A 22220-nucleotide genomic window follows, 5' to 3' on the forward strand; every position below is an offset into this window, starting at 1 on the left:
GCGTCACAGTCCGCACCTGCGGGTAACCCAAATTGGACGTGCAAAAATGACGTACAAAAGACGTCGTTTAGACGTGTCTTTGCGCAGTGGGTTAGATTCAATTTTATTGTCATTCCACATATACTAGTACAGTGTAACGAAATGTAGTTTAGGTCTAACCAGAAGTTAAATTCGCAAGTGCATGATATACAGTGAATAAATACAGATTACAATATTAGGAAATTATTATACAGTGGGCATGGACTATGAAAATATGATTAGTGACATTAATGATTAGTGACATCCAAATGTATATTTATTTTAATTAAATAAATAAAATATAGTATTTGTTCTATTAACTCTACACAGTGAAACATACTTTACCACCTTGTCAGCAAATATTGCATCAGTTGCATTGTAATGAAGTTGTGTCTGTATCCACATGGAACCGCCCGCACACTTTCATTGGACAAGCGACCCATGTGATTTATTAAAGCAGTAAAATGATTGGCCGAGCGTGCTACTGAATAATTGAAGAGGAGAAGAACAACACACTTGACTCATATGCTTTTTAAACAAACACTTTAACGCCATCAGTGAGAATTTGTTTACGCTCTTATCAGCCTAACATGGTATAGAGATACCAGTAACATGTAGTGATACTCGTTTATCTCGACACGGCAGGTTTTAGCCTAGTGGTGAGCGGCGTTACATTCTGAATGTGAATTCACTAGTGTTGTGTTTGTGCTGTATCAGCTTACATTTCCACCAAAAGCTGCATCGTTTTAAAGTTGATTTAAGCCTAGTCTAGATATCTGCTTCCCGAGAGATGGCATCTTTAACAACCACGGAACCAGGTTTTAACCCTGTGACTATGGGACTGGAATCAGTAGTCCCCGCTAGCATGTTTGCTCCAGCCCGCGGCTGCAGCAGCGACGATGACGGGGCAGAGTGCTTTGAGGACGGGGACATTTTTAACGGCGAGATCGCGGATCTCGGCATAGACTTCTCTAGTAAGGTAGGCCTCATACTGAATCGTGTTTGTTGAAGTGAATAAGCGTGTTATTGATTTCGTATTGGTATTCTATTGAATGCATATTGTATTTTTTTTGTGAATAACGCAATTGTAAGACGTCGTTTCGTTTGTGATGACGTTAGTTCAACGAGGTTCGTGAGTGTTTGTAACTGTGAATGGATCTTAAGCTAACCAGGAACAAGGCTACATTGTCGATTTCGTATAATATGCATCAATCACAATGTAGTATAAGAATTTGGCTTCCTGATTTGATCCATATGTTGCTGACTATGGGCTCCATATCTACGTGTAACGTTACGCAAATGAATGAAAGTCGTCAACCTTACGTTACAGGACCTGATGAAATACCTGTGCAATTACGAGGGATTTCCCTTAAATGGGGTGGAAACACAGGATGGATAAACAAATCCGAGAATGAGAAAAGTTTTAAAGTCCCAAAGTGTTTTAACACAATCTAGCAATAACGCTTAAGCGGACTTTCTGTTGTCCTTTGTGTCAGACCAATGTGATTAAAAAAACAAACAAATATTCAATCATCTCTGTGTCATTATGAGATCATGAAGCGGAATCTGTTTGTGTACTTCCAATGAATTATACAAGAATGAAGAAAGTGCTGTTCGAAATAGTTTCAAGTGAAATTTAGCAGGGCACTTCGGACACAGCTGGACATGTCATGTCAACTATCTGCATACTATAGCTTAGGTCTCCTACAGTCACTTGTGGATAACCTTGAGGAATGTGTGAACCAGGACAGATGGCTGTTCATGAAATGGTATTGGTTAAGCAGGACAGGCACTTTTCTGCTGTGTTAGCTGTCCACAAATCATTCATCAATCCAGTTTTACACCAAGGATCTGTTTCTGCTCTTCAGGAGGTTTTGCATTGAGTTCTGTATCTCCACCTTGTGTGACTTAACATGTTGAAGCGTATGATGTAACATGCAATAAAGTCAGGCAACTCTGCTCTCTGTTTCCATTGTTTTCCTTTGTTTACACTGCCATAGAAATAGACGGAGCATGTAATGTCTTTATGAGGAACACAAAACCTAAAAGAGATTAAAGCAAACAAATAGATCAAATTCACTGTTTTGCGGTAATTTTGTTACACATTCTCTAATAAACTCTTGTACTGTTCTTCACAGTTTGGCTTGGTCAGCCCCAACGGGGAGCAGTATGACTTGTTACTACGGCAACTCCGTGAGAGGATGGACGAGGGCTGTGGGGAGACCATCTATGTTTTGGGGGTGGGTTCAGGTAAGGGCATGTTATCTTTGATTTGAGACCCACAATACTTTTGAATTTTCATAATACCTCACAGCTTCTGTCGCTTTCAGATGGAGGAGATTATGGTTTAAATGAGGGTGATATGCAGGCGTCTGTGGCCACTATAAAATCCATGAGTGAGCAGATAGAGGCAGATCTCATACTACTGAGGGAGCGTGCTGAGGCTGGAGGACAGGTCAGAGATTACCTGATTCGCCGCAGGGTGGGAGAGGCAGACTTCCTGGAGGTTAGGTGAGTGGAGAAAGTTACCACAAATCCAGTTCCTTTTATGTTTGTAACAATATCAAAATCTCACTGTACAATAGTACATGGGTACAAAGTTCACAGTATTTATTGCATTACTTAAAATGACAAATGATGACTTTGAAACGTGCCACACTTTTCGTCTAATCTTCTAACCACAACTGTTGCTTAGAGGTATGAGTTATAGTATGGGATGGGTAAAAAAAGTGTAAAAATCAATTTTTTAAAAGAGAGATCAAAAACACGCACATCAATCTCAAAAGGGTGCTCGACCAAGAGAGTAAATCAAAGTAGTAACAAAAGTCAGCACACCAGAGCCCCAAAAATATATAAAAAATACTTTATTAATGAAGAGCCTGTGTGCTCGAAACGTCATGCACCATGCGAAAATCTTTCAAATAAAAAAAGTATTTTATAGTTTTATAAAATAATTGCACCATATGGACCTTTACAAAGGTAACATCTATTTTCTTTTCTAACATTCTCTATTTTAGTCCTGGAAGACCTATAGATTCATGCTGTCATGTGACCATGATAATATTGATACAATTTTGCTATTACGATAACACTATCGATGATATTGTTACATCTCTAGTTCCCAATCTACACAGGGCTGTGATTGTATTGAAATTGTAGCCTTCATACACTCTAGTGCTCCATATATACTCCATACTCGTGATGCTGGAGATAAGAAGTGTTTTCAGAGGCCTCAGAGAACGGCCGATGAGTCACTCTATGGAGTATTTCTAAAGTGGAGAATGAACAAACACAAATTGGCAATGCAAATCCAGTTGAACTTTAAATGCATTCACTATGGTATATTCCAAGTGTTTCAAAGCTAAAGATCAACAGACTGGAATTTAAAGGGTTGGTTCTTGCAAAAATAAAAATTCTGTCATCATTTATCCACCCTGTATATGACTCTTGAGAAATGTCTTATGCTGCATCCCAATTCGCTGTTAGGACTGTCCGTCCTAAATAGTGTTCGAAAATAGAATTGGTATGTCCCAAATCATAGTATGTTGAAATGAGTATCTTCAAAGTACCCGGATGGTCTACTGTTTCCGGATGAAAAGTGTGATCCATGGACACTTAACTGCTGATATTACCCAGAACTCACCACAAGAGAGCAGAGTATGGTGACGCTCCACTGCATTAATAAAGTTAAATTAACGTTGCTTTGCTACATTAATAAATGTGAGTATGCTGTAAACATTATATACGAAATAATGAATGAATAAATACTTAAATGAAAGGAAGAGATGTATTTTGATGTTCATGACTGTTAAGGATCGCAGTGTCGTCTAGGCAACAACGGCCACTTCTGTTTCGCGTTCGTATGTCTCGGTGTGTGCATACAGTTTTGCTACACACTAATATGTATGTACTTTTCAATAACAAAGCCAGTACATACTTTAAGGGTATAGTATAAGTAGGCGAATTGGGACGCAGCATTAGAGTAAATATATATAAATGTTCATGAGACATGTCAGGTTATTTATCTAAAAAAATAATTTTTCAGGGTGGCTGTAGTAGGGAATGTAGATGCTGGCAAGAGTACATTACTTGGCGTGCTGACTCATGGAGAGCTGGATAATGGTCGTGGCTTTGCCCGACAGAAGCTCTTCAGACACAAGCATGAAATGGAAAGTGGCCGTACCAGCAGCGTGGGCAATGACATCCTGGGTTTTGATCAGGAGGGTCAAGTTGTCAACAAACCCGACAGTCATGGCGGAAGCCTGGACTGGACCAAGATCTGCGAGAAGTCTTCTAAAGTCATCACCTTTATTGACCTCGCTGGCCACGAGAAGTACCTCAAGACGACTGTGTTTGGAATGACTGGTCATTTGCCTGACTTCTGCATGCTGATGGTAAGGAAAGGAATGTGGCATTAAACACACAAACTGCATGTGAAATTCAGCAAACACATGCGATACGCAGATATTAGGTAAAATAATGCTGTTTAATTAGATGGAACTGTTTGAAGATCGCATATGCTGGTTAAAACATTGCCAAGGTAGGCAGCTCGCTAGGGTTTTGGTACAGAGCATTTGCGTCTCCATTTGGGCTGGTTAGCAAATGTAAAATCTTCAGATTTATTTTCTCTTTTACAGATAGGAAGCAATGCAGGAATTGTTGGTATGACCAAAGAGCACCTTGGCTTGGCGTTAGCCCTCAATGTTCCTGTCTTTGTGGTGGTTACAAAGATTGACATGTGTCCTGCTAATATTCTTCAAGGTGAACTATACTTCATTTATTTATTGGCTGTAAATGACAGATAGGTATAGGAATTGTCATGCTAATGATGGATGTGCATTTTATAGAGACCTTAAAGCTCCTGCAGAAGATCTTAAAGTCTCCGGGCTGCAGAAAGATCCCTGTGCTAGTCCAGAACAAAGATGATGTCATCGTCACAGCGTCTAACTTTAGTTCTGAGAGGTAATGCTCTGCAGTTCACATTGTTTGTTTTCACATGCAAATTAGCAAACAGCAGTTGACCGATGCATATTATATGACCTCAGTTTTGCAATGCTTTCAACCCAATGTCTTAATTTCCATATTTGTCTGCGTGTTTTGTAGAATATGTCCCATCTTCCAGATCTCAAACGTCACTGGAGAGAACATGGACCTACTCAAGATGTTCCTAAACCTGCTCTCCTCCAGAAGTTCATTCAAAGACCACGAGCCTGCAGAGTTCCAGATAGATGATACCTATTCAGTACCAGTAAGCATGCTGTCTATCTCTCTCTCTCGCTATACATCCCCATCTCTCTATACATCCCCCTCATTTAGCAATCTGATATGAATTGACAGGGTGTAGGGACAGTAGTGTCTGGGACAACTCTTTGTGGGCTGATTAGGCTGAATGACACCTTGCTTCTGGGACCGGACCCCTTGGGCGCTTTCCTCCCCATTACTGTCAAATCCATTCACCGCAAGAGGATGCCTGTGAAAGAGGTTCGTGGTGGACAGACGGCTTCTTTTGCTCTCAAAAAGGTATGAAAATTAAAATCTTGTGATTAAACCTGCAACCTATGTATTGTGAACCGGTTCTTTATCCAATGAAACATATGTGGCCATGTCTCTCTATTTATTGCATCTTGCTTGTTCTTTCATATTGCTCTCTGGTTTAGATTAAGCGTTCATCAATAAGGAAGGGCATGGTCATGGTGTCACCGAGGTTAAACCCACAGGCATATTGGGAGTTTGAAGCAGAGATTCTAGTTTTACATCACCCGACTACCATCTCTCCAAGATATCAAGCCATGGGTGAGATATAGTCACAGACTTGCTTGTTCTCAGTTACTGTGGAATCCCAAAACAACTTATCTCTTTCGTTTGTCTCTCCCCTCCCACAGTGCATTGCGGCAGCATCAGGCAGACAGCAACTATCCTATCTATGACCAGCGATTGCTTACGCACAGGAGACAAAGCTACTGTACACTTCCGCTTCATCAAAACTCCAGAGTACCTGCACTTAGACCAGAGGCTGGTCTTCAGAGAGGGGAGAACGAAGGCTGTGGGCACCATCACCAAGGTTAGTCAAATGGGCTTTAAAGGACGGTTCAACCAAAAATGTACCCAACCTTCCAAATCTGTATGAATTTCTTTGTTCTGATGAATACAAGGGAATATATTTGAAAGGAAGCTTTTAACCAAAATGTTTTTGGTACATTTCACTACCATAGTAGGAAAAGCTTTATATATTTCTGTTCTGTCGATCACAAAAGACGATATTTTGGGAATGTATCTAGAGCAAACAGGTCTAGGGGGCACTTCGACTACCATCACCTCGAGGGTCAGTAAATGATGAGGGTCAGAATCCTTTCAGATTTTCTTTTGAAGAAATGGAACTTGGAATGGTAAACAATGTATTTTCTCATAACGGAATACCAAATATTTGCTGTCTTGGTTTTTTAGTTGCTGCTGTCAACGAATAATCAGCCGTCAAACTCCAAACCTCCGCAAATCAAGATGCAGTCCACAAAGAAAGCTCCAGCTAGGAGAGAGGATGGAGTTCCGCCAACCAATGAGGAGATGGCAACAGCGATATCTCCAACCACTCAGAACAGCATACCACAACAGGTAATAACTCAAAACCAAGGTTTTTATTATAACTTTAAAGTTGAGTTTCTCTTCCGGCTGTAGATTTACAGTTGTGAGTCAGTCTGATCTGATCTAACTGCTTTCTGTCACCTTTATCTTCTCACTCCACCTGTTTTTTCTTTTCCCCACCTACATGTCCTTTTTGTTTCTTTAATGATGTTGTCCCGCCCATCCATATGTCACACACACTGCTCTGTTTGATCTACTCTTCTTTCACATTTTGAATGCTTCAGACAGAGGTGGAGGAAGACCCTCAAAACAAAGATAAGGTAAAAAGGGAACAGTGACTCCCCCCCCATTACCCAGATTGATATACCCCCTCACCCGAATTGTTGTGTATAGGTTGGATTAACTCTTACCTTTACATACTGTGGCATGAAAATGTGTGAGGCTTCTGACCACCTGTTTTTGGGTGTTGTGAGACAATGACAATAAACTTATTGGCATTGTTGTGACACTTTTTTTTCATTTTTGGAGACTGAAGTGCTCTACAATCTACTCATGCAGAGACAACTATAAGCAAGCCATTTACAAATTAATTTCTCCTTTAAGGTATAAACACTGTGATGCTTTAGGAGACTTTCAGCTGTGACCTTTTCTGTTTTCTTTAAGCCAAAGTCTGGAGGCAGAAGACGAGGAGGTCAGAGACATAAAGGGAAACCTCCAAGCAACACCACAGTAGCCCTCGCTGGTGCCGTCGGGGGCTGCTAAGCCACTCCAGAGTTCCCCCCACAAGAAGCTGAACAGTCCAGTGTGCTCTCTTGTGTTTTACTCATGCCTTTTACCTGCCCGTATGGATCATACCACTTCTATGACAAGTCCAAGGAGATCACAGAACCAACATGCAACATTTGTTATGTGAATTTTAACTTATTATAAGACGTGGGTGTTTTTAGACTGTATATACCGTAGATATTGAGAATATAGGACAGCCATACTGCATGCTGGTTCTGTTTTGTCAATTTAGATGGGATAGTATTTACATGCGACGTCATGAAGAAAACCCTTTCCTCTTACGGAGTATAACATTACGTGCTAAGTGACTGTCATTCTTGTCAATTTTAAAATATTCCTGTTAAAAATCTTTTTTGGGCTTAAGTTTGCATTATGTAGCGAATTATTTTAAAAAGACTCCTAACAGGATTTATGACAACCATTTGTTGTTACTGAATGAGTTTTATTGTGGACCATGACGGTAAGAACTGAGTGTTTAGGCCTATAACACACTGTGATTGCAAAAGTTTGTTGGCAGCTAATTTAATGACGTGCAAAACGAAAACGTAAGGAATATCCCTTAATATTGCAAGTTATCACAAATATTAAAGTTCTCCGAAATACAGTCATGTTGAGTAGTAAGGCTCCTGGTAGAGTTTACCTAGATTATGGATGCATTAAAATTGTCAAGGTGCTTAAATGGAGAGTTCAAGACTACCCAGTGAAATTTACATGAAGTAGATGAAATGTAGAGTTTTTTTGAATGCCACCGATTTTAGTGTGTGTGTGTGTATATATAATATATATATGATTCTAGTAATATTTCCTTTTAGTGAAACTTTACTTAACAGAGTGCCAGTAATTAAAGAAAGATTTGGAATGTGGAGTTAAAATTGTGACAAATTGTATGCATTTTTCTTCTTTAATGATTGATAGTCCTTCAGAAGAAATACTTGCTATAAATTATTTCCATTGGTTTTTTTGAGCCTGCAGAGCTTCAGTAATCACATATTGAGACACCCGGACCATTATCTCTGTTTACATGTTGTTAATTTCATTTGCCACAATTATAACAATAAACTGATGTTGACAATTTCAACTGTGTGACTGTTTGATTCACCTACCTAGCAAGTAGCTAATAAACAGGTTCCTCGATAGATAGATTCTTACAATGTCTATAATGATACAAATGGGTGTTGCATGTACAGATCACAACATTGCAAAACCTCTTATAGATATAGATTTATTTACATCCACCGTGCATGTAAATATGATCAAAAGCCCTGCGAGTTGTAACAAACCATTGCAGACTTTTGTGGTCTGCAGCCATTTCAGGAACTAAACGGAATCATTACAGTGATGTTGCGTTTCACAAAGTTGCAGAAGAGATTCTGCTACATCATTCTGACTTGAAGCCTGAAAATAATGAGTAATGCACAGGATTTACATTCTAACGACTCTACCTTCATCTAATTTACATACAAAAAGTAAATACTACTTTTGTTACTATGTTACTCATCTGATTCACTGTCACACCACCCAACAATGAGTCAATCACATCCTTCACAGCCCCCACAGGTGTTTTAAACTTCACACTTTAGCTGTGACGATTTCACTTGGGACACGATAGACAGAGATCCGATTCCAGTTTTTACTACTTCTTCCATTTTTAAACTCGCTTTTATTTGATTTGATTTTACGAGCTGATTTAATCACACCAAAAACAACACCAAGTGACAGCTCAGTCTAACTTATTTGGAAAATTTTAACTTAAGACTTTAATTGTTGGACTTAGCAAGAGTAAACGGACAAGGTGTGAGTATAACATTCATTTATGATCTCTGTAATCCGGCCCAAATGATGCAACATCTATAATACAAGAGAAAGAGGAAGTGCTAGCAGGCAGATCACTCAGGTCTTTTCCTCAGCTTGGTTTCAAAAAGGTGCGTTCCTCATTTACTTCTTGTTTGTACAGACAGTAATGTCAGAAGAGTAAAGCCCTCTGCATATATAACGTACCAAGACACACAAACACCTTTTAATGTGATATGAAGCTGTACATGAACAGAAAATAAATGTTCATATCTGGTCCCTGTATTTCTGCAGATGATTTGAAAAGAAGAGTGTGATTTGGCTATTCATGTACATCACAGGAAATGGATGAGAGTCGGTGGTCTAGCCGTCTATATCCCAGCTGAAGAGGTGATGCTTCACCAGCATGTCCTGAACTCCCTCCTTAAGAGGTTTTTGCTCATTTTCCTGGAAAAAGATTTACAAAAAGGGCAAAATTAGTCATTTAGTTATGTCTTTACATTCAAATTGTTATTTTCTTAGACTGTTTGAGGGATCAGCAGCTAATACATCTAGGTCTCTGCTGGAGAACATAGCTTATGGAGCCATGTAAATGGTTTGACTGCTCTAATGCATTCTACTTCATGTTTAAATCACATTACTATAGTCATGACAATCAGTAGGAATTCATCCACCATAAGTTAAGTTTTCATTAGTTCATTTGTTAGTCATTAAAAGCATTGTTTAAAGCGTTTAAAAGGAGATTATCCCTCTTATTTACATGATGTCTCAGAATGATACTTTTGGGCAATAACTCATTTCTTTAAGTGTGTGAATGTAAACAATCTTTAAAATCCCACCAGATAGAGCTGAAACATGTATGTAGAGAGAAGTATTTGAGTTGAATTAGCATTTTACACACAGGCTGCTGAACCAGCCCTTTAAGTCTGTTTAGTTTTTGGTGTATTGACTGTGTTAATACCTACAGCAGCTAATGCAAACACCACATAGCAAAGTGAACACTCCCATCACACTCCTGGTTGCTTTAGGCTAGCTAGTTACCAGAATTACCTAGAGGTCCCAACTAAAGAGGTGATGTTGGACCAAGACATCCACCACTTCAGATTTCAGAATAGAAGACTTCTGGAATAGCAGACAAACATGCAAACGCATGTTACGCCGTGTGGAGACTGTCTGTGTGGACTTGTGTGAGGGACGGCAAATCACATCCGATACGTTGAATTAATATAAATCTCACCTCTTTTTTGGTAGGCAGCTCACAATCTTGGGAGAGACTGAAGGCAAACTTTGAGAGAACTCTGAAAGTACAACACACAAAACTCAATTCTGTGGTGAGCTATTATTTACAGTAGTATATATAATGACCATGAGGACAGGCCTTGACTATAACCCTTTAAGATAACCTTGTCTCTCACGCAATCCACTTAGGACTGTGACCAGATTTCCTAAACATAATGTAGTCTTGTTTTTTCTTAACGGTTTGTACTCTTCGATTTATGAGATTACAGTTTTTAGTCTCACCTGAGTTCACACTTTATCTGAACCCAGCCAGGACTGCGCAGGAAAGACCAGGGATGGTACCATTTCTCCACAGCACTCATACAAGAACACAGTACCTCCAACCACAGGTGCAGCACCTGCTCACTGCATTAACACATACACAATTCATTAATGAAGAAAATACATACCAAATGCTTGTACTATGAATCGAACACAAAAAATACTATTTATGACAATAGGGCAACAAAAGTCTTACTTTAACCCCACACAAATGAGGGAGCGGAACTTGACATCCATTTGAACATGTACAGCATCATGGCTCATGTTGACAGACTGCACTGCCTAAGATAAAAGATAAAGGACAATCAAACCAGAACACATAGTTTTGCCATTTTATGACCTCATTTACTGACGTGTGATAGTAAAAATTTTCAAACTCACTCTGTAAAGCAGTTCTTCAGGTGTGAGCACCTTCCCATCTTCATCTAACCTGAAGAAATAAGACCATCTTTAAAATCAACATAAAATCGTGTGATTTACCTACTTCGTGAATCTGTACTAGCATTACCTGTAGGTCTTACACAGCACCAGTCTGGAGTAAACCGAGTTAAAGTCCCTCTCCACTTCTCTGCTGGCCGCCTGTCATCAACACACACAACTACCTTTCAAACACTACTAACATACATGCATATGTTCATAATAGGGCAACAATCTAATATATAATGTATTAAGACCATTCTATCACAAAGTAGTATTAGGACGAAATTATATTATATATTGTAGTGTAGCATTGTGAGTATGAAGTAGCTGGTGGTCACAGATACCTCTTCAATGAAGAGCCACGGATGACATGGTCCACCCAATATGGAGGGCTTCTTCAGGCCGTGCTGAAAAATAGCCTTGAGTGCAGGACACAATGTCCCTCGAACCAAGTCATTCACTGCCTCGGTTACAGTGTCATCTCCTGCCAGTGAATACTGAAAGACAAAAACATCAACATCTTCAGAAAGAGAAACTGTTCAGAAACAGTTAGTCGGTCTCAGAGACTGACATTGTCAAAGATTGAAGAAGAGAAAGAACTAGCAGATCTTTTATATGATTTCCTTTTTCTTTGGAGGAATTCATGACTGGACCTTAAAAACGACTTCAGTGTCATAAACTGCACATACCTCTTTACTTCTTTCGTCCAGAACTTCCACAAATTTAGCAGGAAACCAACCTAAGATTCAAGGGTTGTGGAAGATACAGATCAGTTTAGTATACAGATTAATGTAAACCGAGGGAATTAAAGCTATGATGGGTTTAATGGTTATAACGGAATCTCAGCTCACCTCTCAGACCGTTCAGCTCTCCCACCCAGCAGTGCTCATCTTTCTGTGAGACTATCTAAAGATGGACACAGAAATAAACACATGAGGAATAAATCACTATAAGTTAACATGCGCAAATGAGAGAAACCGCAGATGCCTACTGTGATGATGTCATTCTTCCGGAAGCCTAGTTCATCATCATCATGCCGTTCAAAGTCCAATAAGGCTTTGGCTCGTCTCCGTCGATTCCGAGACACAACCAGGAAGTTCTCGTGATCCCTTTGATGACTCTCCATAGAGTAGTCAGGTGTCAAATCCTAAAAGAGGGAGAAATGAGAACAAATGAGAAATACAGATATCAACGTTAACAATAATGTTTATATTTAATGTGGCTCACAAAATAGCAGATCTATGTGGAGGAACATCAGAGCTGGACAGAAATGTGTTTTAAATAGATATTATAATACTGGAGTGACTCATTTTTGTCGAATACAATAACTAATTGTTTTTATGAGATACCTCTTTTATATATAGTCACTTAACCAAAAACATGCATAATGCGTCTGCGGGGTTGCCAGTTTTCTGTTGCATATGCCAAATTCATGCAGTTCAACAAAACTCTGTGAGTCATCAGGTTAGCCTACTGCAGATGTACATGACTCACAGTGTTGTGGTTCAGCGCTCCATAACTGATTGAATTAGCTTTTAGCAGACACTTTCATTCAAAGAGATTTACAGTGCATCCAAAGTTTACTTTTTATATCAATATGAATGATCTTTGGGAACCCATAACCCTGGTGTTGCTAGCACCACGGTCTACTGTTTGAGCTACAGGCCCTCATTAAAGTGAGTGACTGCTGTAATCTTACAGTGCTGCAGTTGCGTGGGTCCAGGCAGTGAAAATGTTCTGCGGTGCGCCCGATAGCTTCCCTCAGCACCGCCACCAGCTCTGTCTGCTTAATGTTTTTGGCCTTCAGTGCCTCAACCTCATCCTCCCCGAACAGAAGCGAGCTCAGGGTGGACTTCCTGCGCAGGCTCTGTCTGCGGACCACCTGCACAATAACACACAAGGTTGACTCATTTGAGATAAGCACTTAATCACTGCCTCTTATAACTTTCTTAGTCTGTAAAAGTAAATGGCTGGTCTAAATAAGTTTGTTGCTTTCAGCTCAAATACAAATGAATGTGAACGCAACTGGAGAAACAAGGGTATGTGTATTGCAGGGTATTTATGATGCTGACCTTGTTGAGGTTTGTGTTGAGGGAATGGGGGTTGTTGGAGTTGAGCTGGGCCTGTTCTGCCAGAATATAAGCTAGATGTTTATGTCTGTGTGCATCCAGGGTTTCCTGAGACAGAGACCCTGCCAGACGCACGGCTTCTCCCAGCACTGCCGACCCATCCTCTAACTGACTGGGCAGATCTGACAGCGTGTTAAAGATGGATGCGGAGTTCTCAGAGGACACAAGCTCGTCTTCCTTTAAAGCACGAGAGAAAATGATTATTGCTTATTAAATATTATTATTTATCTGATAATATCTTGAAGCTAATGGATTTTATTCATTTTAACACTTTGAAATATAATCAAAGCAAGTGTTACCTTGATCTTCAGCATTCCAAGTGTAACCTGAAACAGCACTAGAGAGCCCTCATAGAAGAGCAGGTCCCAGATTCGCAGCAAGATACGGATATCCACCACACTTGCAAACGCAGTGAGGAACCAGTGCAGAGTGATTAAAGACAGCTCTGAAAAAACGCAACAAGAGCCCTTTTAAACAAGATTTTATTAGATGTATGTCTACAGCTGCAAGGTGGCTTGCATCTTACCGATATCGTGCTCCTGCAGCAGCTGGTCCAGACGAGGCAGGTACTGAACTATCAGCTGTCTGAGCACCCGCTGGTCGGTCTGCACGCCCAGCAGAGTGGAGGAGAAGTACGAAGGAGGCAGCAGGTCTTCTATCAATGCGCACATCATCCACAGAGCATCCTCCTCCTCTAGGAACAGCAGCAGACACGACACCACCTGCATCAGAGAAACAACACAGAGGATCTAAGAGGATGCCACCTGGTCAACATCTGACTGCAGGGAGTCAAAAAGTCACCGCTCACCATGCCTGTGCCCTGGCAGTAGCCAATGTCTGGATACAGCCACGCCAGCCCTCTCAGGACCCGCCTGAGCTTGGGCACCCCCACGCTCAACAATGTGTTGAAGCACGCATTAGTGGGCATCGTCCGCAAGAGATCTTTCTCTATCTGCAATTTATTCAATGCATGAATAAAAGTAAAATGCATTCGCTTTAAATATTAAGTAATAAATCTCAGTTTCTAAAGTAAGAACAGTAAAAAGGATTGTGTACTTAATGTGCATCAGTAAATTTTCCTGAATCAGATCTGTACCTGTTTGGCTTCTGTGGTGTCATCATTCGAGCTGTTTTTAACAATTTCTCTGTAGGAAATTTCAGACGTTCTTTTTTTCTGCAGGGCCCCAGACAAACGCATCCACAACTAAGGGAACGCATGAAAGAGACAGTGTAAAAAGACAAGAGAAACATTACCCTCCAGCAGATATGCGGTTAAAAGATCACAGATTTAATTCACTCTACCAGTCGCCTCTAAAATTGGCAATACAGCATGAACAAGACATTACTTAGACATCATGTCCTATTTCAGTGACACTAAGAATCCCTCTAGCATGAACATGGTTGCCATGGGAACATTACATCAGCAGATTAGTTGCCTGATAGTGTGTTAAGGCTGAAGTATAGTTCCCTTTTTACGTGAACGCAAATTCTGTCATCAGAGTAGTACACGCGTACTGTACGCAGTAATTCGTTTAACCAACAGGTGGCAACAGTGTCCTTGAAGCATTGATTCACGGCTTGCATACACGTAAAAAAAATAAGTATGCCACAGGTTTAACACAACAAACATAGTCTTAAATATGATGTGGATACAATGTATTCGGCCAGGCTTAATGCTGACCTGTGGTCTCATGCTGTGCGGTATTCCTCCCAGCACGAGGGTCCGAAGACGGTCTGACCGGGGCAAGGTAGAAGAGATCTTGTCCCACGTCAGGTCTCCTACAGTGTGGTTGTGACTGAACTCTAGGTGGGCCTGCCAGCGAAGTCTTTGCTGAGGGTCTTCTCTCTGGGGGGATCCTTCACCACGCAACCATTTTCGTGTCTCACCCCCATCTGACCGGCATAAATAAAACAATTATTACAACTCTCATAAGGTAAAAGAAAAACTAAAAACATACCACTAGGCTTTTGATAAGTGTCAATATACCACACCAACCTTCACTATCAATCCGGAACCCAAAATCATCGTACTGCAGTTCAGATTCCATACTGGGGTCTTTCTGCAAAATTAACAACAGTTCCCAAATAAACCGCCTCCCAATGAAGATAAAACATCTACAAAATAGATTATATCAACACGTCTCAATCTAGCCACAACGCCTTAAGTTACCTGATAATACTTCGCCAAGATCTCCTGTGGCCACATGCTTGGAGTGAGCGCCGAAAAAGGGCCCCCAGGGGCTGGAGTATAACTACCTATTAAACAAATAAAACCACTTTACCTGTGCTTGAAAATAAAAAAGATTATCATGGGGAAGGGATATATTCAAGTAAGGTAAAAGTTACTTACTTGACATGATCGTAGAGTTTGGAAAATGGGTCTTTGGCGTCTAAAAAGTAGAGACCTTTCAGAGCAGGTCAGGTCAGATTCCAAAGACCCTAAAGAAGGAAAACCAAGTATGTCAGCACACTCCACATTGACCCACGATTCTTAGAAATGAGGTTATCAGCACAGACAAAAGAAATGCCCAATAACACCACTTCTTCAGTGAAATTCCAAGAGAGAAGAGAATAACAGCATGCTATGAGGAAGTGACTGAAAGCTTTGAACAGAAAACAACACAGACACACAGCAAAATGGGTGAAATTTGACATCACGTTCTGATAAAACAATGATGCCAGAGTTTCTCAGCTGAACTCATGAACAAATCCCTTAGGGGGTTAGGGGATTTTATAGGGTCAAAACTGATTCTGGTTCTTATCCTTGGAATCTCAGCCGTGGATATTTTGGTCTTTCCCAGATATTCCAGACTCTTCTGTATTTTAGGAAGCTTTGCAAAGTTAATCACTGCGTAAGTTGCTTGAGGCTTTTCGGAGCTTAAACTAATGCACCGTTCAATTCTCTCATTTGTGTACAATAAATCTCTTCCTCGTTGAATGAAAGCCAAAGTCTGTTGAGGAATAGGGGGAATGACTGCTTGAATGCACCATAACAAAATGTTTCTTCTCTCTGCCTGTGTGTGTGTGTGTTTAGCTGAAGGAGAGCAATGGAAAACCTTGATGTTATCTGGATATGCATTATGCAAGTACAGGACCCTAGATCCTTGTAGCGCTTACTTATTCACAATATTATATAGAGACAGAGCACTCAGTTGATCCATTGAAGTGAGTGACTGCTGTAATCTTACAGTGCTGCAGTTGCGTGGGTCCAGGCAGTGAAAATGTTCTGCGGTGCGCCCGATAGCTTCCCTCAAGGCGTTGTGAGATTTTTCCAAGACTTTTTGCCCAAACCAGGCACAACCACATACTGTATTTAGCTTTATTCTGCTGGCAGATCCTTTTCCTATCTAGCGCCTAAACTTTGGAACAGACTTCCTCGCACTGTCCGGGAGGCAGACACACTCTGTCAGTTTAAATCTAGACGTAAGACGCATCTTTTTAATCTTGCATACACTACACTATCAAAATATATATATTCAGAAGGTTTAGATCAACCGGAACCAGGAACACTTCCAAAAACAACTGATGCAGAGCAGGCAGGACGCAGAATTGACAAAAGCTGTGATGATAGAGCTGGATAAAGAACGTGGCGACTCTACAAAATTTCAGCCGCTATTAGATTATTAATGATAATCTTAAATCACATTTTTTTTATTTTGCCTTGTTGTGCACTATCGAGCTTGTGCAGAGGCTGCAGCTTTTGCCAGAGGGGAACTGGAATCCCCTTGTTAGGCCTGGTTTCCCTCTGAGGTTTTTTTTCTCCTCCAACAGAGTTTTGGGTTCCTCGCCACCGTTTACATACTGTTCTGCACGGTTTGCCTGGCCGGGGGGGGGGCTGCTAGAATTTTATAGTCTTATTTAATTAACACTGCATATAGGAAGCCCCACCCTTCATACCTTTGCCTCTAATGAAATCTACAAAATCTCAATCCTCCCAAAAAAATCTAAATCAATATGGGCAGACATCTAGCCGCTTGCTAAAAAAACTTATCGTCATAATAGCTGTGTTTTCATATAAATGTAAAGCAAATCTTTACAAAGCTCCTTAGAAATAAAAATAGAAATACAGTGGGTGAAATAATTATTTGATCCCCTGTCGATTTTGTAAGCTTGTCTGCTTACAAAGAAATGAAGGGTCTATAATTTTTATGGTAGGTTAATTTTAACTGATAGAAACCAAATATCAATCAGAGCAATGTTTTTATATAAAGGTTATTGATTTGCATTTCAGTCCGTGAAATAAGTAATTGATCCCCTACCAATTCTGGCTCCACAGATTGGTCTTGTGCCTATATGGACCACAACTGTGCACTGGGAGACCCGAGTTCAAGTCCCGGCTTGCTGTCCTTTCCCAATCCTATTTCCCTCTCTCCTCCCAATCACTTCCTGTCTCTCTCCACTATCCTATAATTAATTTAAAAAGAAGTATAAAAATATAACAAAAAAAATAAATAGTACTCCTAAATCAGCTTGTTATGAATATAAAAGATGCCTGCCAACAGAATCTGTATCTTTCATTTCAACCTCTCCACCACCATGGTCCAAAACCAAATATGTTTCAAAGGATGTCAGGGACCTGCACAAACCTTAAATAGGCTACAGACAGAAGCTTGGTTAGGAAACAACTGTTGGGGCGATTATTTGGAAATAGAAGAAATACAAAATAACTATCAATTGTCCTTTGTCTGGAGCTCCCTGCAAGATTTCCCCAATGGGGTTAATATGATCATGAGAAAGGTTGGCAACAAGCTATGCCACAACTTATTGAAATCCTGAAGCACCCGCAAGGTCCTCCTGCCCAAGAAGGCCCGCCTGGCTCGTCTGAAGATTGACAATGAACATCAAAATGATTCAGAAAAGGCTTTAGAGAAAGATCTGTGATCTGATGGTACCAAAATTGACTCCTGTTTTTGGAGGGAGAGAAATGCTGAGTATGACCCCAAGAACACCATCCCTACAGAGAAGCACGGTGTTGGAAACATTATGCTTTAGTGCGTTTTCTCTGCTCTTGTACAGGATGACTTCACCGCATTGAGTGGCTGATGGACGGACCCATGTACCATAAAATATTGGGCAAGAACCTCCCCCCCTTAACTAGATCACGAAGATGGGTCGTGAATGTCCCACGAAAAATTATCGGCCATATCGGTATCGGCCGATAATTTATCTGGCATCCCTATCAAAATCTATTAGAACTACAGTATGAAATGGATAGCATACACATTCCCCTCCAGTGTGCTCAGTCAGGCTTCATTAGGGGATAGTCATGACAACAGAGCAGACTTCTTTCCATCATCTGGTGGGTCCCTGCAGGAGTCTCCATCATAAACAAACACTCACTAAGAATGACACTCCGCCAAGGCAGCAAACACTACCGCTGGTGTCATCCCTATGGCAACAGACCCCACAGCAACCGAAAAGACAAGACAGAGTAGCTGAAGGCATCACATTAGTGTTTGTAGAGTGAAAATTGCAATTACAATTGAAAACGAGTTTTGGGATATGGCGAGTAAACGCATGCTGATGTGGGATTACCGAAGTGGTACAATAGAAATAACCACTGCAACATTGTTATGGAGAAAATGGATTTAAAATGCAGAATTGCATGTTTGGCGGAGCAGCAGGTGTGATTGAGGGAAACATGCCAACTAAAGGCCATTCATGCCATGAGAGGAGCGAAGAGGCACGTGGCATCTCTCTGACGACAGCAGGGGGTGCGGGAGTGGGGGGACTACATGACTCACTGTGTGTTGTGACTAGAAGCTGGAGGAAGGAAAACTGGAGGTGGAGCTGATGAGAGGCAGAGAGAGCTTTCTCTGAAGTACTTTAGTGTTGGCACCACGGTCAAATTGTTGTTAAGAAGGGCGTAAACCAATTAAACAAACATGACCAAACCTTACATCCACAGCATACTGTACATATGTCAGGGGAGTGCCGGGACAAATCAAGAAATCTGCGTTATTGCCCAGTTGTTTTGGTTCAGTAAATGATTCAAGCACAGTACATTCAACGTTTACAGCGACCTAGAACATCGGTTTGCATTTCACCACACAGAGAGAACCGCAGACGCACAGCACGTATACTTTTGACTAAACAAACACACCGGTGTAACAATGGCACGTGACATTACCCATTCAAACATAAAGACAAGAGAAACGTCTCTTACATCATCTCAGCATAACCGGACTTTTATACAGAAGAAAGGGTGAAGAAAAACCGCGAAGAACCAATGACAGAACGACAGTCAACAGTCACGACGCACCATATGTCACTTAACAAAGGTAACTTACGTTACGGCTGCCGCGTCCAACGCACCGGCATCAGTAACAGTTTATAGTGCATCAAAACACAAAACGAATCACCGTCGTATTCAAAAACATTAGATTTATATACACGTACAATAAATTGTTTTTTATAAACCACACCGTAACAAAAAGCTGGTCTTGTCAAGCAAACATCTACGTGCGAGATCAAACAAGAAGATGCTTTACGTTTCTTACAAATCCGTTAATGTTAAGTTACATTTAACCTACAGTGATGCTCTCAGTATGAACATTTTGCTCGCAATACTCTCAATAGATGCAAACAACCACAAAACAGACATTTAAATGCGCGACACTTTCTTAATTGATACAGAGAAAGACAAAAACGTGTTTTTATACTGTGAGACAAACACTTGCGGGCTACGTTAAAGCTATCCAAACCTCATCAATCGATGAACTTGCCGCTATGATTAGCAACCGAGCTAGCGAAACAACAAATGTCACATCTTCTTACCCTATGTCATGTTGAATGTCCTGTAAGAACAGCTGCACCGCGTGGTGAAATTACGCAAATATACCGCGGCTGTGTTGTAAGGTATGATATGTGTGTAAATGTTACTTAGGTTTTCTGATGGTGGACGGCTAAATGCATTGACCGACTGATTTACGTCATACACCTGCTCTTGTTTCGCACCGCAAAATCATATCCTTCCGCCAGAAGCGATTTCCAAGAACTAGTTCCCATCCCGTAAACGCATTTACATTTATATAAGAAAACAATTAAAGCCTACGATTGGATCATAATAGCGGTGGCAATTATTTTAACTCTAAGTAGTGCTTGGCTTGCCTATCACAATTCAAGATCACGATCAAAATGATACTCTGGATGTGGCGTTACATTAAACTTTTTTTGACGCCATAATAATAAGATATTGTACAGACTACGTGTTTTCTTATTTTCTTAATGGTAGCCGCGTTGTGTGCCTTATTTAGTTCAACAGCGGTATTTTGAATGAACTGCAGAAAGCTAGACGGCAACAGACGTCACATGCCAACATCCACATGACATATTCATCCGCGTCTTGATCAAACTTCATGACGTAGCCTTAAAATAGCTGATTAATCCGTTTACGAGAACTGTAAAATATGTTTGATTGCTCCTCGTTTAAAAATGTTGTGTTCTTTGCTACCCATAAAAATATAGCACCTCCATCTGCTGCCACAGGAGGGATTTAAACATTATTTTATATTAATTATTATTATTTCATGTTCATGTAAGTATCGCTTGCTGGACAAAGAAGAAGCTTTACACATACATTTTGTATTTTTTCGATAAATTGATTTATAGCGAAAATAGTGTATGTAACTGTGTGTTTCATTCAAGGAAAAAAGAACCGAAGTTCTGATAAATTGAAGTTGCAGTGCTTATCGTCACCACGAGGTGTCAGAATATAAGATATTTTGAAAACAATAAACATACCTGTGCTGCCCTGAAACACGTTTTGCGGTAGAATTCACGCAGACACAAAGTAGAAACTGAAAATATATTTATTTAAGAGTCATGTATACTTTCCAGAAATGTTTATTTTTGATCTTTATGGTGTGTTTTTCTCACTTACAGTTCCCTTTTCCACTCATTGGGCTTTGTAAGGTAGTTTTTGCAAAGATGTAATGAAAATTGCTACAGTACAAATAACATTTGCATAGATTTTTTTTCTGTTCAGATTTATACATCCAATATTACTCTTATTTGAGCCAATTGCTTAATATGTTGTCTATACAATAGCCCACTTATTATTTATTTCACACAACCTAAATGTTACCTAAATTATGAATATTAATTTTAGGAAGGGGGCATTGTAAAGTTTGAAATCCCCTGCTCTAACCCATCTCTGGCAAAACCTTAACACCTGCCCTTTCATGCCATAGTGACATGTCAAAAAGTAGGAGTAATTTAAGTTTAAACGACAGTTTTTTCACTTATTAAAAAGAAATTAAAGATACATTTTATATTAAAATTATAATATTTCTTAATGCTCAACAATGTAAATATGGCTCCTACAGCACTCTTAAACATTCTTGAGTAACCAAAAAAACAAAGTTTCAGGGATATTTGGCTGTAATAAGAAAACTTATATAGCACTTCACAGATTGAACTTCTTTGGAAGAGTGGCTGGAGGGAAACCACTCGAGAAAAGCCAATAAAAGTCACATCTGAGGTTTGCTAGAAGCTGTGTGGTGACCTGGAAACTTTCGGATGAAAATTGTGGTCTGATGAGCCTACAGCCAAGGTCTCATCAGAAGGGGAGGTCAACTGCAGCCCAGCACTCAGGTAACACCATCTGCACTATCAAGCACGCATTATGCTCTAGGTTACCTGTTCTGCGAGATAAACATGAAAGCTTTTTACCATTGTTGGCAAAATGGAAAATTTGTCCTGAGGAAAACTTCTTGTGGATAGTCAGCAAGTCTGGTTTTCAAAGCACAACATAAAAAAAGTATATTCCACAACAAACGGTAAATGTTTAAGCATGTTTAAATAACCACTTTTTTGCACAATCAGACATACTGTCTTAAACTGTCACCACATTTTATTGGGCTAAGTGAAAATTCATTAAATTTAAAGTGTGTTTGATGGTCAGAGGCTGGTAGGCATGGTAACAGGACTTGTCTA

At 40.2% G+C, this 22220-nt stretch overlaps 2 protein-coding genes across 5 annotated transcripts; one reads left to right on the forward strand and one right to left on the reverse strand.

Annotated features, from left to right (window-relative positions):
* Positions 1-496: 496 nt before the first annotated feature.
* On the forward strand, positions 497-8460 carry gtpbp1 (GTP binding protein 1). Of its 2 annotated transcripts, XM_079456889.1 has the most exons (13): positions 499-997; positions 2157-2268; positions 2349-2529; positions 4064-4412; positions 4656-4779; positions 4866-4980; positions 5122-5266; positions 5356-5538; positions 5676-5811; positions 5901-6079; positions 6463-6627; positions 6882-6917; positions 7261-8459. In XM_079456889.1, the coding sequence occupies exons 1-13, from the start codon at positions 809-811 to the stop codon at positions 7357-7359; spliced, it is 2013 nt and encodes a 670-aa protein (XP_079313015.1). In that variant the 5' UTR covers positions 499-808; the 3' UTR covers positions 7360-8459. The 2 variants fall into 2 exon arrangements, with proteins under 2 accessions (XP_079313016.1, XP_079313015.1); XM_079456890.1 differs by lacking the exon at positions 6882-6917 and having other exon boundaries at positions 497-997; positions 7261-8460.
* sgsm3 (small G protein signaling modulator 3) lies at positions 8454-20630 on the reverse strand. 3 transcript variants are annotated; one of them, XM_079456888.1, is made up of 22 exons: positions 20061-20271; positions 15634-15722; positions 15454-15539; positions 15280-15343; positions 14965-15176; positions 14380-14487; positions 14092-14235; positions 13810-14005; positions 13583-13728; positions 13227-13460; positions 12854-13036; positions 12146-12301; positions 12006-12060; positions 11844-11893; positions 11499-11651; positions 11243-11313; positions 11116-11164; positions 10931-11016; positions 10696-10818; positions 10412-10472; positions 10225-10296; positions 8594-9621 (listed from the first exon to the last, which is right to left on the reverse strand). In XM_079456888.1, the coding sequence occupies exons 2-21, from the start codon at positions 15638-15640 to the stop codon at positions 10225-10227; spliced, it is 2256 nt and encodes a 751-aa protein (XP_079313014.1). In that variant the 5' UTR covers positions 15641-15722; positions 20061-20271; the 3' UTR covers positions 8594-9621. The 3 variants fall into 3 exon arrangements, with proteins under 3 accessions (XP_079313012.1, XP_079313013.1, XP_079313014.1); XM_079456886.1 differs by lacking the exon at positions 10225-10296 and having other exon boundaries at positions 8454-9621; positions 20061-20630; XM_079456887.1 differs by lacking the exons at positions 10225-10296; positions 20061-20271 and adding an exon at positions 16472-16543 and having other exon boundaries at positions 8588-9621.
* Positions 20631-22220: the final 1590 nt, after the last annotated feature.

The sequence above is a fragment of the Barbatula barbatula genome (assembly GCF_947034865.1).
Source record: "Barbatula barbatula genome assembly, chromosome: 5".
In the NCBI taxonomy this organism is placed as follows: domain Eukaryota; kingdom Metazoa; phylum Chordata; class Actinopteri; order Cypriniformes; family Nemacheilidae; genus Barbatula; species Barbatula barbatula.

Bases quoted from the DNA above. Each gene is read 5' to 3' on its own strand.
- sgsm3 (XM_079456886.1), bottom strand. The intron at 11,165-11,242 runs GTAATGCTAGTA...TTATTTCTTCAG, and splicing joins GTGCTGTGTAAGACCTACAG to GTTAGATGAAGATGGGAAGG. The intron at 10,473-10,695 runs GTGAGACTAAAA...TTGTACTTTCAG, and splicing joins CAGATAAAGTGTGAACTCAG to AGTTCTCTCAAAGTTTGCCT.
- gtpbp1 (XM_079456889.1), top strand. From the start codon at position 809: ATGGCATCTTTAACAACCACGGAACCAGGTTTTAACCCTGTGACTATG. The intron at 2,269-2,348 runs GTAAGGGCATGT...TGTCGCTTTCAG, and splicing joins TGTTTTGGGGGTGGGTTCAG to ATGGAGGAGATTATGGTTTA. The intron at 5,812-5,900 runs GTGAGATATAGT...CCCCTCCCACAG, and splicing joins TCCAAGATATCAAGCCATGG to TGCATTGCGGCAGCATCAGG.